General features: G+C 36.7%; 2 protein-coding genes and 1 pseudogene across 7 annotated transcripts in view; all 3 read left to right on the top strand.

The window, feature by feature from the left end:
* LOC137744634 (uncharacterized) overlaps positions 1 to 14,330 on the top strand; it is a 52,947-nt gene that overhangs the window by 35,442 nt on the left and 3,175 nt on the right. Inside the window, exons 1-7 of one of the 6 annotated variants that reach the window (XM_088681380.1) lie at positions 12,078 to 12,299; positions 12,416 to 12,539; positions 13,029 to 13,193; positions 13,401 to 13,512; positions 13,702 to 13,843; positions 13,971 to 14,027; positions 14,152 to 14,244. In XM_088681380.1, the coding sequence (XP_088537506.1) occupies positions 13,502 to 13,512; positions 13,702 to 13,843; positions 13,971 to 14,027; positions 14,152 to 14,244 (303 nt within the window). In that variant the 5' untranslated portion in view covers positions 12,078 to 12,299; positions 12,416 to 12,539; positions 13,029 to 13,193; positions 13,401 to 13,501. Of the gene's footprint in view, positions 1 to 12,072; positions 12,300 to 12,382; positions 12,540 to 13,028; positions 13,194 to 13,400; positions 13,844 to 13,970; positions 14,028 to 14,151; positions 14,245 to 14,330 lie in introns of those variants that run through there. The other 5 variants (XM_088681376.1, XM_088681375.1, XM_088681378.1 and 2 more) reach the window with 5 other exon arrangements.
* On the top strand, positions 8,200 to 9,431 carry LOC148692541 (heat shock cognate 70 kDa protein 1 pseudogene; annotated as a pseudogene).
* On the top strand, positions 9,287 to 10,265 carry LOC137744578 (heat shock 70 kDa protein 4-like). Its single transcript, XM_088681368.1, has one exon. It carries the CDS (start codon positions 9,441 to 9,443, stop codon positions 10,044 to 10,046), a length of 606 nt encoding a protein of 201 aa, XP_088537494.1. The 5' UTR covers positions 9,287 to 9,440; the 3' UTR covers positions 10,047 to 10,265.

The following is a 14,330-nucleotide window of genomic DNA, read 5'->3' on the forward strand; positions in this document are numbered from 1 at the left end:
TCAATTTCCCCCCTCAACTTTAATTTAGCCAATTTCCCCCCTCAACTCTTATAATTAGTCAATTTGCACCCTACTGTTAAATTTTTAATTTGATCATAATTAAACAAGTGTGTGTAAGAAACTAAATAAGATGTATGTTAATCATGTTCCTATTTCTTTATCCTATTACAAATAGATTAAAATTTAGAATTTTACAATTTATCATAGATAGTATTATTAGTCATAATAAATCAGTATGGAGTAATTTTATTTGATTTTTGACTATACAAAATTGATAACAAAAAGGATTGATGTGTAAATTTTTGTATGTGAATACAATTTTCTTTGTAAAAGTGAAAGCTAAGTTCAAGTAAATTGCGGAGAATCGAGCTTTAGTAAAAAAATGGCTAGTCTATTCATAATTTTCGACTCCTTATTAAGAATAACCCATTTTATTGAAATAGGTTTGATCCATGAGTTTAGGATTATTATTTCTTTTTGTTATTATTTCTTCTTCTACATGCTTTAAACCCGATTCATAACTTTTTCTTATAATCAACCCATGTCACATACTAACTGTATTATGTTTTTGTACATTTTACCCTATATTATGCAGGTGAGTTTATGTTAATTTTAGTACTTTGTTGGAAGCTATTAGAAAGATTGAAAATTAAGAAAATAATAGATGAAAAATTAAAAAAAAAAAAATTAACAGTAAGGTGCAAATTGACTAATTTTGAGAGTTGAGGGGGGAAATTGGCCAAATTAAAGTTCAGGGGGGGAATTGACTAATTATGAGAGTTGAGGGGGGAAATTGGCCAAAATTAAAGTTCAGGGGGGAAATTGGCCAATGGTCACAAGTTCAGGGGGGAAATTGATAATATACCCTTGTTTTTAATAGGTTGGCAAGCATCCTAAGAAACTAGGGGTTTGTAGTTAGGAAAGAGAAGAATGAGTTAGAGAGGGTATTGACAAAGTGACATTGCTGTGAGGTTTAGAAAAAAAAAATAGTAAAAACTTTTTGGTACAAAAGTACTTTAAATACCTACATTGTTTTCTTTTCTAATACATTCTTTCGGTTTTGTATTAAAGGGTATGGTAATAATTTTATGAGTTTTTTGTTGATAAAGAGCGTTTTATTAATATATAGTTTAGATATATTTTTTAAATTTCTCATCGTACTATCAAAGTTTTCTAAAAAAGAAATTCAAAAACTGATAATATCTTTTAAATATGGATTCTCACAAATTGGAACCAAACCAAACTATTTGATTGTGGTTCGGTTCGGTTTCAAATAGTTTTGATTTCGATTTTAAACTATTTGCAAACTAAATGTTTAAAAAAATTCATGGTTACCAAAATAAAATATTTATATTTTGTGCACATGTCTAAATTAGTAATCAAATATTTGTGGGCTTAAAAGTAATCCCGATTTCAAAGGCATACACATTTTCCTGGTTTTTTGTTCAATCTATGAGTACAGAGGAGTAGCTATTTATATCACAATATTGTCCACTTTCTATTGGCCCTTCCTTACAACTTTATATATCCAATTTTCAATTACCCATTAGTTCTCTCATGTTTCATGTTTATGCTTACCACCACTCACATTGTCTTCGAGATTCCAGTCCTTTAAACAAATAGGACCAACTAACTAATTAGAACCAACACCTAATATTGGTATTAAATTAAACATAGGAACCAAATAACTATTAGAACCTAAATCTAAATCTAATAACTATTAAAAATCTCTGCCTTTCTAAACGCATTAGTTCCCTGAGATTTTGGCGGTTCAAGAAATTCCTAATCCATTTGAAGTATTTGAGATTTGGAGCAGAAATAGTTAATGATCTGCTACCAGGTTGATAATATTCCCACTCTACATGTATATCTTCAAGTTTCTCAGCTGAGATGTTAAGATGGCAAATGCCACTGTGAAATGACACAATGAGTTTTCAATGGTGATATTTAGGGCTAGTTTTGAATTGTTGTGCTTTGAAAAAAAACTGCTTCTGCTGTATTGTGAGAATAAGCAGCTGCGAAATAAAGCAGTAACGTGTTTGGTAAACTTTTTTGTAAAAGTGCTTTTGAAAAAAAAAAAGCAGTATTATAGTGTTTGATAAACTTTTATGTAAAACAGATGTGGAAAAAAGCTAGTTTATCAAAGCTAGGTTTTGCAGCTTTGTGTTTTTGGCTTTTTTTTCACCCAAAACTGTGAAAAAAAAGTTGAAGTTGAATGTTTACCAAACATAAAAAAGCTCCCAGCATTTTTTTATAGTCATTTTTTTCATAATCACCTCAGTACCAAACTAGGGCTTACTGTTCTAACATCATAAAGCTGCAATTCCTTCATGCATTTGCGGGAACTTGAGATCCATTTGGAAAAGCCTTCATCTATTCGAACATTACTCAACTTCAAGTTTTGGAGATTAGTAGAACCGGCAAAGGAGGGAACTTTAAATGGTATTTCATGACCCTATTTCCCTGCGTTTCCAAACACAAGACAGGAAACTTCACTCCCACCAAGAGTTATTCTTTCTTCCATTTACTCCCTCTTTTCATGCTATTGTCATTTGATGATAAGCTATTTATTTCATTTGTTTACAATTTCATTGCCGCGTTTATTTGTGAAACCTTACTTCACAACTTGAAGACATAACCGAGGATTGTACTTACCCAGGCATTCTTCATTCAACACGCTTTGCAATATTTTTCTCCTTGTTTTGTGTTTTCCCAGTTCCTGAGTTGAGAATGAGTGGAAAAAGAGGCCACGCAACTGGAATTGATCTGGGGACAACGTATTCATGTGTAGCAATGTGGAGATATGTGCTAAAGTTTGTTTGTTTTGGTGGTTTTCTTAGGTTAGAATGGCAGAGAATGGAGAGAATTTTGGAGATGTTTTTTTATGGTTTTCAAGGCTGTGTTCAATGCATCAACCATTACTTCATTAAGTAGGTGAATGTTTGTAGGGTATGGTGCATTGCCATGATCCATACTTGTTTAAGAGAGTGATTGACAAGAGGCTTAACAACCATTTCAGCCATACTACTCCAGATTACATCCTTACCCTTCATTTGGGGTTTTAAATGATCTGATTTGGAGTGTACACTTGTCACTCACACACTCACATATACATTTAAACTGAAAAACTAGTCGTTGGGACTAAAACCCTTCATTTCTTCTTTCTTCTTCAATGCAGACAGCAGCCATGCTCAGGAGCTCCTTACTGCCTTCGATCCCTCGACTTCAGAACCTGTTTAGCTTCCAACACTCCCCTCTAAATTGCTTCTAGGAGTCATTTCGAGCAATCCCCTCAGGTAATTGAATCTCTCCTTAGGTAATGCTTTTGTGAAAATGTCTGTGATCTGATCTTCTGTGCTGTAATAAATTAGCTTGATTGTGTTGTCCTGCAATGCTTCTCTGATGAAATGATATCTTCTTTTGATGTGCTTTGTTCTCTGATGAAATACTGGGTTTTTGGTCATGGCGATTGCAGAGTTGTTGTCACACAGAAGTGGTGTGGCATCAACTTGCAGTTCCCCAAAGTTTTTAAGTATGAACCTTAGCCAAATAGCTTGAGCTGTAGCTTCTGATGCACTCACATACTCTGCCTCGGCTGTGGACAGTGCAACACTTTGTTGCTTCACAAAGGCCCATGAAAATACCCCTGAACCAAAGGTGAAAGCATTGCCCGATGTGCTTCTGCTATCATCTTCACTGCCACCCAGTCAATGTCACAAAATCCAATTAGGATAGTTGATTTCCCCATTTCATACTTGATCCTAAAATCAAGTGTTCTTTGCACATATCTTAGCACTCTCTTAGCTGTCCCTATATGTATCTTGCTAGGATTCTGCATAAACCTAGAAAGTAGGCTTGCTAAGAACATTAGATCCGGCCTTGTTGCAGTCAGGCACAATAAACTGTCAACAATGCTTTTGTAGAGACTAGCATCTGCAGATTCACTTCCAACATCCTTCTTAAGCTTCTCATTTACAATTAGGGGTGTAGAGTCCGGTTTCATCCCTTGAACCCAAACTTTTCAAGCAATGTTTTAGCATAGTTCTTTTGATGAATGAAAATGCTATTTGCTTCTTGAATTACTTCAATGCCAAGAAAGTGATGCAAGAGGCTTAGATCAGTCATCTCATACCTCTTCATCATCTCTTCTTTGAACTCTTCAATCATTGTAGCATTATTTCCAGTGTAGACAACATCATTCACATAGATTGAGACAATGAGTGTCTTGTTGTTGCTTTTTGTCTTGGTGTAGAGTGTAGCTTCACCAGGACTTTTCTGAAATCATTTCTCAGTGAATAGGAATCAATCTCATTATATCAAGCTCTTGGAGCTTGCTTTAGGCCATAGAGTGTCTTCCTTAGCTTGTACACCTTTTTCTGGAAACTCTTGGCTAGTGAGCCCTTGAGGTTGTTCCACAAACACCTCCTCCTCTAGCACTCTATTTAGAAATGCAGATTTAGCATCCAATTGATGCAACTTCCAACCCTTCTTGGCTACGAGGGCTATCAAGGTCCTTATGCTGTCTAACCTTGCTACTAGAGCAAAGGTTTCATTGAAGTTTACTCCAGGCTTCTATGAGTAGCCTTTAGCTACCAATCTGGCCTTGTTCTTCTGCACATAACCATCTAGGTTGAGCTTCACTTTGTACATCCATTTCACACCAATCACAAGCTTGTCACTTCGTCGATTTACAAGTTCCCAAGTGTCATTCTTTTCAATCATTTCAAGTTCTTCCTTCATTGCTTTCTTCCAAGCTTTGTCTTTCTCAATTTCTTCATATGTTTCTGGTTCCACTACACATTAGTTACATGTAGCATAGATCTCATCCAAGCTTCTTAAGCTCATTGGAGTTGAACTTGGAGTTGTTATTTGTGATTGACTCGGTTGTGGACTCATGCTTGCTTGTTGTGGAGTCCTTTGTGTGTCACCATTCTCTGTAATTTCTTCTTGAATTGAGGTTTCCATAGACTGCCTTGTTTGCCCATTGTTGAGGTCAAGTTGTAGAGATACTTTGTCTTTCTCTTCTACACTTGTTTCCCAATTCCATGTTGAGTCTTCATCAAAGATAACATCTCTTGATAGGTTTATCTTCTGAGTTGACATATTGTAAATTTTATACCCTATTTCACTGGTTCCATAACCCACAAACACACCCTTGTTGCTTGATTTTTCCAACTTCTGCCTTAGTTGTTGAGGAATGTGACTATAACATACTGAGCCAAACACTCTCAGATGCTTCACAGAAGGCTTCCTTCCACTAAACACTTCAAATGGTGTCTTTTATTTAGTGCTTTAGTAGGGCATCTATTCAATAGGTACACTGAGGTATTCATAACTTCACCCTAAAATGTATAGAGCATGTTCTTCTCATGCATCGTAAACTTAGCCATTTCGACTATAGTCCTATTCTTACTTTCTGCAATCCCATTATGTTGTGGTGAATATGCCACAGTGAGTTGCTTCTCCAACCCCACATCTTCATAGAATGCATTGAACTCATGTGAGGTGTACTCACCTACCCTATCACTTCTCAGTCTTTTGATTTGGTATCTACTTTGCAATTCCACCATTACCTTGAACTTCTTGAATATTGTGAATACCTCAAACTTGAACCTCATGAAATACACCCAACACATCCGTGAGTAGTCATGAATGAAGGTTAGGAAATACCTGTTTTCATTGATTGTTGTTGTTTGCATTGGTCCACACACATCTGTGTGAATCAATTCAAGTGGCTTTGTTGCCCTCCAAGCCTTTCCAACTTCAAATGGATCTCTGTGATGCTTACCAAACACACAACCTCCACAGGTTTCATTGCATTAATCCATCTTTGGTATACCTTACACCATTTCATGCTTTTGCAGATTTTGTAAGCTTGTCATGTTTAAATGACCAAGCCTCTTATGCCATAGCTTCATAGAACCTGTCACACTTGTTTTCCTTGCCACTTTCTCTAAGTACTTCAACATAAGTAGAAAGCTTATGTTTTTCACTTCCACTCTAGTCACTAGATTTGATAGGCACCTGTCATCATAGATCTCGACCACAGTTCCCCCAAAGAGTAGGAAATAGCCATTCTCCATCATTTACCCACACTAAGTAGATTCTCATCCAATCCATGCACTAGCATCACATTTTTATGCATCTTCTTCATTTCTTGGTGTTAATGACCAGTGTTCCTCTTCCAGTGGCTTTGACAATGTTTCCATCTCCCATTTTCACTTTTCCAATGAAGTTTGTGTCAATATCAATGAGTAATGACTTATGTGCAGTTATGTGATTGTTGCAGCCACTGTCAATGTACCACACTTCATTGTTTTTCTGCATTTTTGCACTGAAAGCATAGAACACATTTTCTTTTCCTTGCACTTGATTTGCGCAGTTCACTAGCTACACATTCTTTGATCTGCAATCCTTCATAATGTGCCCGAACTTGTTAAATTTGTGACATCTAAGCTTGTCCTTGAACCAACACTCCCCAAGATGAAATTTGTCACAGTGCTTGCATTGTTGCTTGGTTCTTGGACCTTCATTTGAGTTGCTGCCTTGATTAGGTCTAGGGTTTTGATACCCCTTTCCTTCTCATTTCTTGTTCTTGCCCTTCCACTGTGGTTTTTGTTTGCTTGCACTAGCTTGACTACTAGATCCAACAGAGAATGATTGAAATGCTTTCTCAGTGGCAAAATCAGCATGCCTCTCGAGTCTTTGGTCAAAAGCTCTTAAGGATGCTGTCACATCTTGCACACTAAGAGTTTTAGTGTCTTTGGTTTCTTCAATGACACTCACTATTAAATCATAGGGTTTAGTCAAACTAATCAACAATTTTTGGACAATTCTTTCATTTGGCAGTTCTTCACCATATGTTCTCATCTTATTTACAACATCAAATAGCCTAGTAAAGTAATCTTTCAACAACTCATTTTCCCTCATTCCTATATACTCGAAATCTCTTCTAAGGGATTGAAGTTTTACCTTTCTGACTTTGGTGTCTCCTCTGTACTCTTGCCGTAAAACTTCACAAGCTCCTTTTGCAGTCTCTTCATTTGCTATCCTCGGGAAAATGGTGTCTAAGACAGCACCTTGGATCATTCCAAGTGTTCTAGCATCCTTCATCCGGTTCTGCTTCAGTGTTTTGAGTTGTGTTTTTGTGAGGTCCTACTTTAGAGCATCGACCTCTATCTCAGGTAGTTCATAACCATTTTGAACCATATCACATATATATCATAGGACTTGAAAATGGTTGTCATTCTTATTCTCCAAAAATCATAGTTCTCCCCATCAAAGACTGGAGCTTTTAGCTCACTGCTACTGCTAAATCCCTTCATTTCAGGGTTGTTTTGTTGATTTTTGTTGTTGAGGACACTACGTAGGTGTTTCCCAAGATCTCAACTTGCACAGATTACTCCCAGAAAGTTGTAAGATCAGAAACTAAGCTCTGAGGCCATGCTAAAGTTTGTTTGTTTTGGTGGTTTTCTTGGGTTAGAATGGAGAGAATTTTGGACATGTTTTTGACGGTTTTCAAGGTTGTGTTCAATGCATCAGCCATTACTTCATTAAGTAGGTGAATGTTTTTAGGGTATGGTGCATTGCCATGACCCATACTTGTTTAAGAGAGTGATTGACAAGAGGCTTAACAACCATTTCAGTCATACTACTCCAGGTTGCATCCTAGCCCTTCATTTGGGGTTTTAAGTGATCTAATCTGGAGTGTACACTTGTCACTCACACGCTCACACATACATTTAAACTGAAAAACTAGCCGTTGGGACTAAAACCCTTCATTTCTTCTTTCTTCTTCGATGCAGACAACAGCCATCCTCGGGAGCTCCTTGCTGCCTTCGATCCCTCGACTTCAAAAACTATTTAGCTTCCAACAATATGATCACATTGAAATCATAGTGAATGGTCATGGGAACAGAACAACTCCGTCTTATGTTGCTTTCACAAATTAGAAACCCCTCAAACTCAATCTTTGGTAATGCTAATCTTCTCACATCTATACCCTTCGAGGCTACAAGTGTTTGCATTCTTATAAACTATTTTGTGTTTTTGCTTTGTTTTTTTATCATCATTTTTTTCATTAGCTAAATATTGACTTTTCTTAATCTGAGCTTTGTGATCCTGCTAATGGGTGCTTAATGCTATGGTTGGGTGAGGGAATTTTCAAGTCTCGAGGGTCTGAGGATAAGTTAGCAAGGAATGGATCTCAAACTGGTAGACAAGGGATTAAAAAAGCACCACATGAGCATTGGAAGGCAATGTGAGAGAGATTTGTCAACCCTTGCTTGCAAGGTGTTTATAAATCCCTCTTACAAACCTTTGTAATGCTCACACGATGCATTTCTAATCCTTCCTAATGTTTAGTGATCGATCCGTTACTAATTTGACATTAATATTGTGGGATTTGGAAGTCCCTCACCCCAATATATCCTATGGGTATTTCTTGGGTAGTTACAGACATACAGTACCCAAATTAACTAGTTTTTGCATTTTAATGAGGTTGGTTATGTAAAAGACATAATTAAATGATTTAGGGACTGACTGACATTATATAACTTTGATAACAGCATCTTTTTAGATCGGTCAGACTGAATGAGAAACTTGGAAAAAGTGAAACATTTTTCATTTTAGTACTTGACATTTACAAATAAATAGAGATATAGCTAACTGAAATTTTTGGTTTATGTTACACCATTGTTTGCAATCCTTCCAATTTATTTGATTGAGTTTCTAAGTTTGGCATTCATTTTACAGATGCAAAGCGATTAATTGGAAGGAGATTTACTGACGCTTCTATTCAAAATGATTTGAAGCTCCGGCCATTGAAGGTCACTGAAGGTCCTGATCACAAGCCCATGATTGTGGTTACCCATGAGGGTCAAGAGAAACAGTTTGCTGTGGAGATTGCTGAGGTCTACCTCGGCTCAAGTGTGAAGAAAGCAGTTATTACTGTCCCTGCTTACTTTACTGACTCACAACGTCAGGCTACAGAATGTGCTGGTGTCACTGCTGGCTTAGAGGTGATGCGAATCATCAATGAACCAACTGCGGCCGCCATTGCTTATGGAATTGACAATAAGGCTGGTTGGTATAGCAAGAGAAATGTTACGATATTTGACTTGGGTGGTGGTACTTTAGATGTGTCACTGCTTACCATAAGTTCTGGTGACTTTGAAGTAAAGGTGACGGCTGGAAATACTCACCTTGGTGGTGAAGACTTTGATAACAATATGGTGAATTACTTGGTTGAGAAGTTTAAGAAGATGCATAGTTTGGACGTCGGTAGAAACCCTAGAGCTCTTAGGAGGTTAAAAAATGAATGTGAGAAGGCGAAGAGGAGACTTTCGTTTACGTCTGTGACAGATATTGAAATTGACTGTTTGTATCATGGTGTTGATTTTTATACAACTTTTACCCGTGCAAAACTTTAACAACTGAACATGGATTTCTTCAACAAGTGCATGGAGCCAGTGGAGAAATGTTTGGAGGATGCCAAAATGGACATATTCAATTTCGATGATGTTGTTCTTGTTGGTGGCTCCTCTAGAATTCCCAAGGTGCAGGAGCTATTACACAACGTGTTCATCGGCAAGGAGGTGTCCAACGGCATTAATCCGGATGAGGCCGTGGCATATGGTGCTGCTGTTCAAGCTGCTGTCTTGAATGGTAATCAAAGTTTGAAGCTTCAAGACTTCACTCTCTTCGATGTCATTCCTATGTCACTTGGGACAGAATATGGTGAAGAAGAACAGCTCATGCGTGTTATGATTCCAAGAAACACCAAAATTCCCACCAAGAAGAACCATACTTTTGTAACTGGTCACGACAACCAAAGTTCTGTCCCCTGTGGAGTTTACGAGGGTGAGAATGAGCTAACCAAAGATAATAATTATTTGGGTGGCTTTGACATCGATGACATTCCTCCAGCTCCTAAGGGTGTTGCTAAGGTAGATGTTTGTTTTTCAATTGATGCAAATGGTATCCTGAATGCTTCTGCTGAGGTCTTGTCCACTGGCCAGAAGAAGGAGATTACAATCAAAAGATGAACTTTGGGAATTTACAGGATGAAGTAAGTAACGACATATAATTATAGCATACCGAAAATCAATTTGCTACTGGTTTACTTGTAGTTTTTCGTCATTTGGTTTAGTCATTCCATGTTTGTTAAGAATCTGCTGGTGTGTGGTAGTCGATGGTCACCCATTTTACTTCTTGTTGGTCCATTGTTTTGACATGTTGGTTTTCTTTGCTAGACTCTTGGTTTTTATCCCTGTTTTGGGAGCAGACTTGCCTGCTGGATTAGTATAATTAATTATGCAAGAAATCATGTTTTTGGAGTTCTATTAGTTCACTAGACCACAATACGTTAGACATATACAAAATGCCTGACATAGATACACATGTTATCGTATTCCGATTGCTAAATCTTCACTATCAAGTGCTTAAAATGCTATAATATTTGTACTCTTGCTCGTTTTTTTTTTTTTTTTTTTTTTCAAGATACGATGAGGAGAAGTTAGAAACAGTTTATTCAACCATTCTCCTGATTGATGCAAGAAATTTCGAAAATCGTAAAATGTGCTTCATGAGTGTGTGCAAGAGAGTGATAGAGGCGCAACATACGTACAGTAATATCATTTTCTTCCGCTTCAGAACGGTTTAAAGATGATCTACCAGTCTGTCTTTTGGTACTTGGTGGATCAGATGTTATGCACACAGTATTCAAAGTAGTCTTTCATCATAGAAGAGGTAACATTGACGAGACTAGGTCCTCGTTCAAGCTCGTAATTTGTGTACCTGATCTAATGGGAAAGATAGAACTATTCACACAATTATTTTTACTTTCCACACCCTTCTTAAATTTTTAGTTATTGATCTTCTTCAATTCATTCAATCCAATGGCCAAAAATTAAGAGAAGTGTGAAAGTATAAATGGGTGTGTGGATGGCACTACCCAGTGGGAATGACGTTGATCCTTCTCTAAAGAAAGCTTGCAATTTGGCTTTTTAGCCAAAATGGCCCTAAGATTGGTATAACTCGTCACTTTGGTCCTAATGATTTGAAAAGATTGAAGTGATTCTTGAGTTTGTTCACCATCAATCATCTTTGTCATTACATTAAAAAAATCTATGTTAAATAACGATCAAAATTATAAAATACCTTCAATTTAATAAACAATGGATCAAAATATTTGACGAAAATTGAAGATATTTTGTCATATTAGTCCTTATTTAATAGAGATTTTTCATGAAATGACTAAGACAGTCGACAAACTCATGACCATTTCTATTGATTTCAAACTTCATAGACTAAAATGAAGAGTTATGTCTATTTCAAAAATTATTTTGACTAAAAATAAAAAAAGAAATACGGAGGGTCTTCCTTTTTTTTATTTTTTGGGACAACTCGCAGGGTCTTCTTTGTAGCACAGCAAGGTTACAAAGCTGAGAATTTATTTCGTTTGGGCCTACTTCTTTGTGTTATAGTTTTGGGCTCTCTGCTCAGTTCGAGCGGCTACATTGTGTGAGTCTAATTGGAATATATAGTGCAATGTATTCAAATTAGAAATTTCTCTAAGAAGCAATATCATTGCTGGGACTATATCGTCACTCAAGCTCATAACACATGTTGAACCCAATCAAACTCCATCTGAATTTTGACACTGACAATTTTAACTTGCATAAATGTTCAAACCAAATCCTTTTTCTCTCCTCTACTCGTTCTATTCCGCCGTCAAGACTGCAAGATCACTTGAGTATCAACTAACTTGGATATCGAGTTACTTGAGAATCAAGTAACTTGATCGACGTACCATTGCCATCATAACGATCTTACATATTGACTTAATTTCAAATAAGAAAAACAGGAGAGAACCAAGCTTGAAGCTTCCATCTTTACTGGGAAAATTTTGTAATTGTTGTTTTATGGTTTCATTGTTATCGCTCGCTTTTAGATTTTACTTTACAACTATAAAAAAATTCAGAACATTTTAAGTTATTTTTACTTTCAAGATTTTATTTTCATTCCTTTCTTAATTATTTCTTCCTCTCCCCTATCACCTTTCGTCAACCCTCATTTCGCTATATACATTTTTCATATCTCCAAAATAATAATAATAAATAAATTAAAAGTAAAATTAAAAGTTGCTCATTTACCTGTAGATCCAACGATCAATGACAAATCCCTAATCTATTTGAACGAGTCTAAATGTGTTTGTATTGAATTCACCAAAAGCAATAGGGAAGAGAGGTAAAGGGTTTCGGCGGTGGCAGTTCCAAGTTCCAACCTAAACCTAACAGGTATTTCTCACTTGAAGAATTTTAGCAATTTCATAATTCAAGTTTTCTTGATTTGTTCTTCTGCTGTTTGAACAAATTTGCAGATTGAATATGTATATTTGTATTTTATCCAACAGAAGAAGCAATAGAAGAGAAGGGTTTTGGCCGTTTATACACCCTGTGGTCTCAGCCTAACGTGAACGGCGTTTTAGAGCAAGAGAGGACAAGGGTTTTGCTTATTTCCTTCTAACGAGCAAGAAGGTAGTTCTAACTTCAAGGCTTTTCAACTTTCGGGTGTTTTTTTTTTTTTTTGAAATTATGAATATTTATGAGAGAATTTATATTTTGATTACATGTGATTGAATACCATCGATCTTTTTCCATTAACAAGAAAAAAAGAAGCCCTTGAATCGAATAAAGTTTGCTGCGTTTCTGCAGTTACTTCCTTTCTGGCAGCTACAAGCCTACGGTTATCTGGTTGTCTTTCTGTTTGCATATAAAACTATCAGTAATAAAGATTGGAAATATCAAAATGTAGATGGGATTTCGTTGAAATGCGGACCTTCACCTCTTGGTGCTTAATCATTTGCTAAGTTGCTAATTGGAGATGCTTAACTGAGTAGGCATATGCGTTTGTGTGTTTGTCTTTATATTTGTGGGTTTGTGTAAGTGTTTGTATTTGTGGGTCTGTGCGTTCGCATGTATTGCAGTTTTGGATTCAAAGTTTCCTTTTTCTGGGTTTTGTCGTAGGTTCTGCATAGTGAATACCAGAAGAGGATTTTGTCTAGAATTAGGGAATTTCCCTAGGAGAGTTGAGTTAATGGGTGGATGCATTTCAGCAATGCCGAGGAGGCTGTGGTCTTCTCGATTGAGACTTCCTCAAGTCCAATTTCCAGATCCTGTAAAAATTCAGAGGTATGAATATCCATCGTTAGTTTATTCCTATCCTCCATCACCATATGATGCTCGTGGTCTGGTCACTGATGATAAAAAGAGGTTGGAAAGAAAATATTCTGTAAAAGGGTCCCCTTCGCAATGTTCTCTATATTTCTCATTCGTGAATACCTGTTGATTACATGTTGACATCATTTGCATACATATTTCCTTCTTTTAAATGGACAGCGGTCAGGCTGGCAATTTTTCCCAGAAGGTTCCTCTTTGTCCTTTTCATTATAGAGAAACCAGTTCTGGTACCACAGCTCCACCCGCTGCCAGTTCGACCAATGAGAATGAGGTATACAGACTTCTAAGCTGGCACATCTAGATTTTGTTCACACGGTTCTTTTTTTTTTTTTTCACAAACAGCTGGTACTTGTATTATCAAGAGAATTTATGATATGGAGGTGAAAAATGCCATACAGCATATTCGAAGTTCTAATACGAGACTATCCATTCTTGGCCATGCTGGTTATAATTGCAACAGGGGTATTTTCAACATGGGGATTCTCCACCGGGAATGGAGAGAGTTAGGAGAACGGAAGGGCCTCATAGCTCCTTACTATAGGCGATTCAGGGAGCTAAAATATTTTGATTTGTTTATGAAAATGGTACTTTCAAGCAAGAAAGTAATAACCTAAACTTAAATGTGGTTACTACGAGTCTCTGCTACATTGATGCTTATGTTTGGTGGTACAATTTATCGTGTTATGGGTGTTCATGACTACGATTAACATTTTATATGGTCTTAAACAGGTTTGCACCATCTGCTACGATAATCCAATGGACATTGCCTTGGGTTGCAAGCATCGGGTATTTTCATTTGAGTTTTATTTCTCCCACTTCATTTTTGCCCAACTGAGACTGAAAAAAAGCCTCGGTTTCGAATGAAAGTTGAAGGGTTAGATTTTGTGTAGTAATTCATCTTTTGGTGCAGATATGTAGCACATGCGAACAGAAGGTTTATCATTGCCCACATTGTCAAACCCCAATACTTACCAAACTAAAATTGATTTGTGGGGATGAAAAGGTATGATCTTCTACCATACATTGCATATGGTATCCTTGAAGATTTTTGTTAATTAATAGGCCAATTACACTCTCTTGTATGCATAT

This window comes from Pyrus communis, chromosome 12 (genome assembly GCF_041283825.1).
Source record: "Pyrus communis isolate YQ-2024b chromosome 12, ASM4128382v1, whole genome shotgun sequence".
Classification (NCBI taxonomy): domain Eukaryota; kingdom Viridiplantae; phylum Streptophyta; class Magnoliopsida; order Rosales; family Rosaceae; genus Pyrus; species Pyrus communis.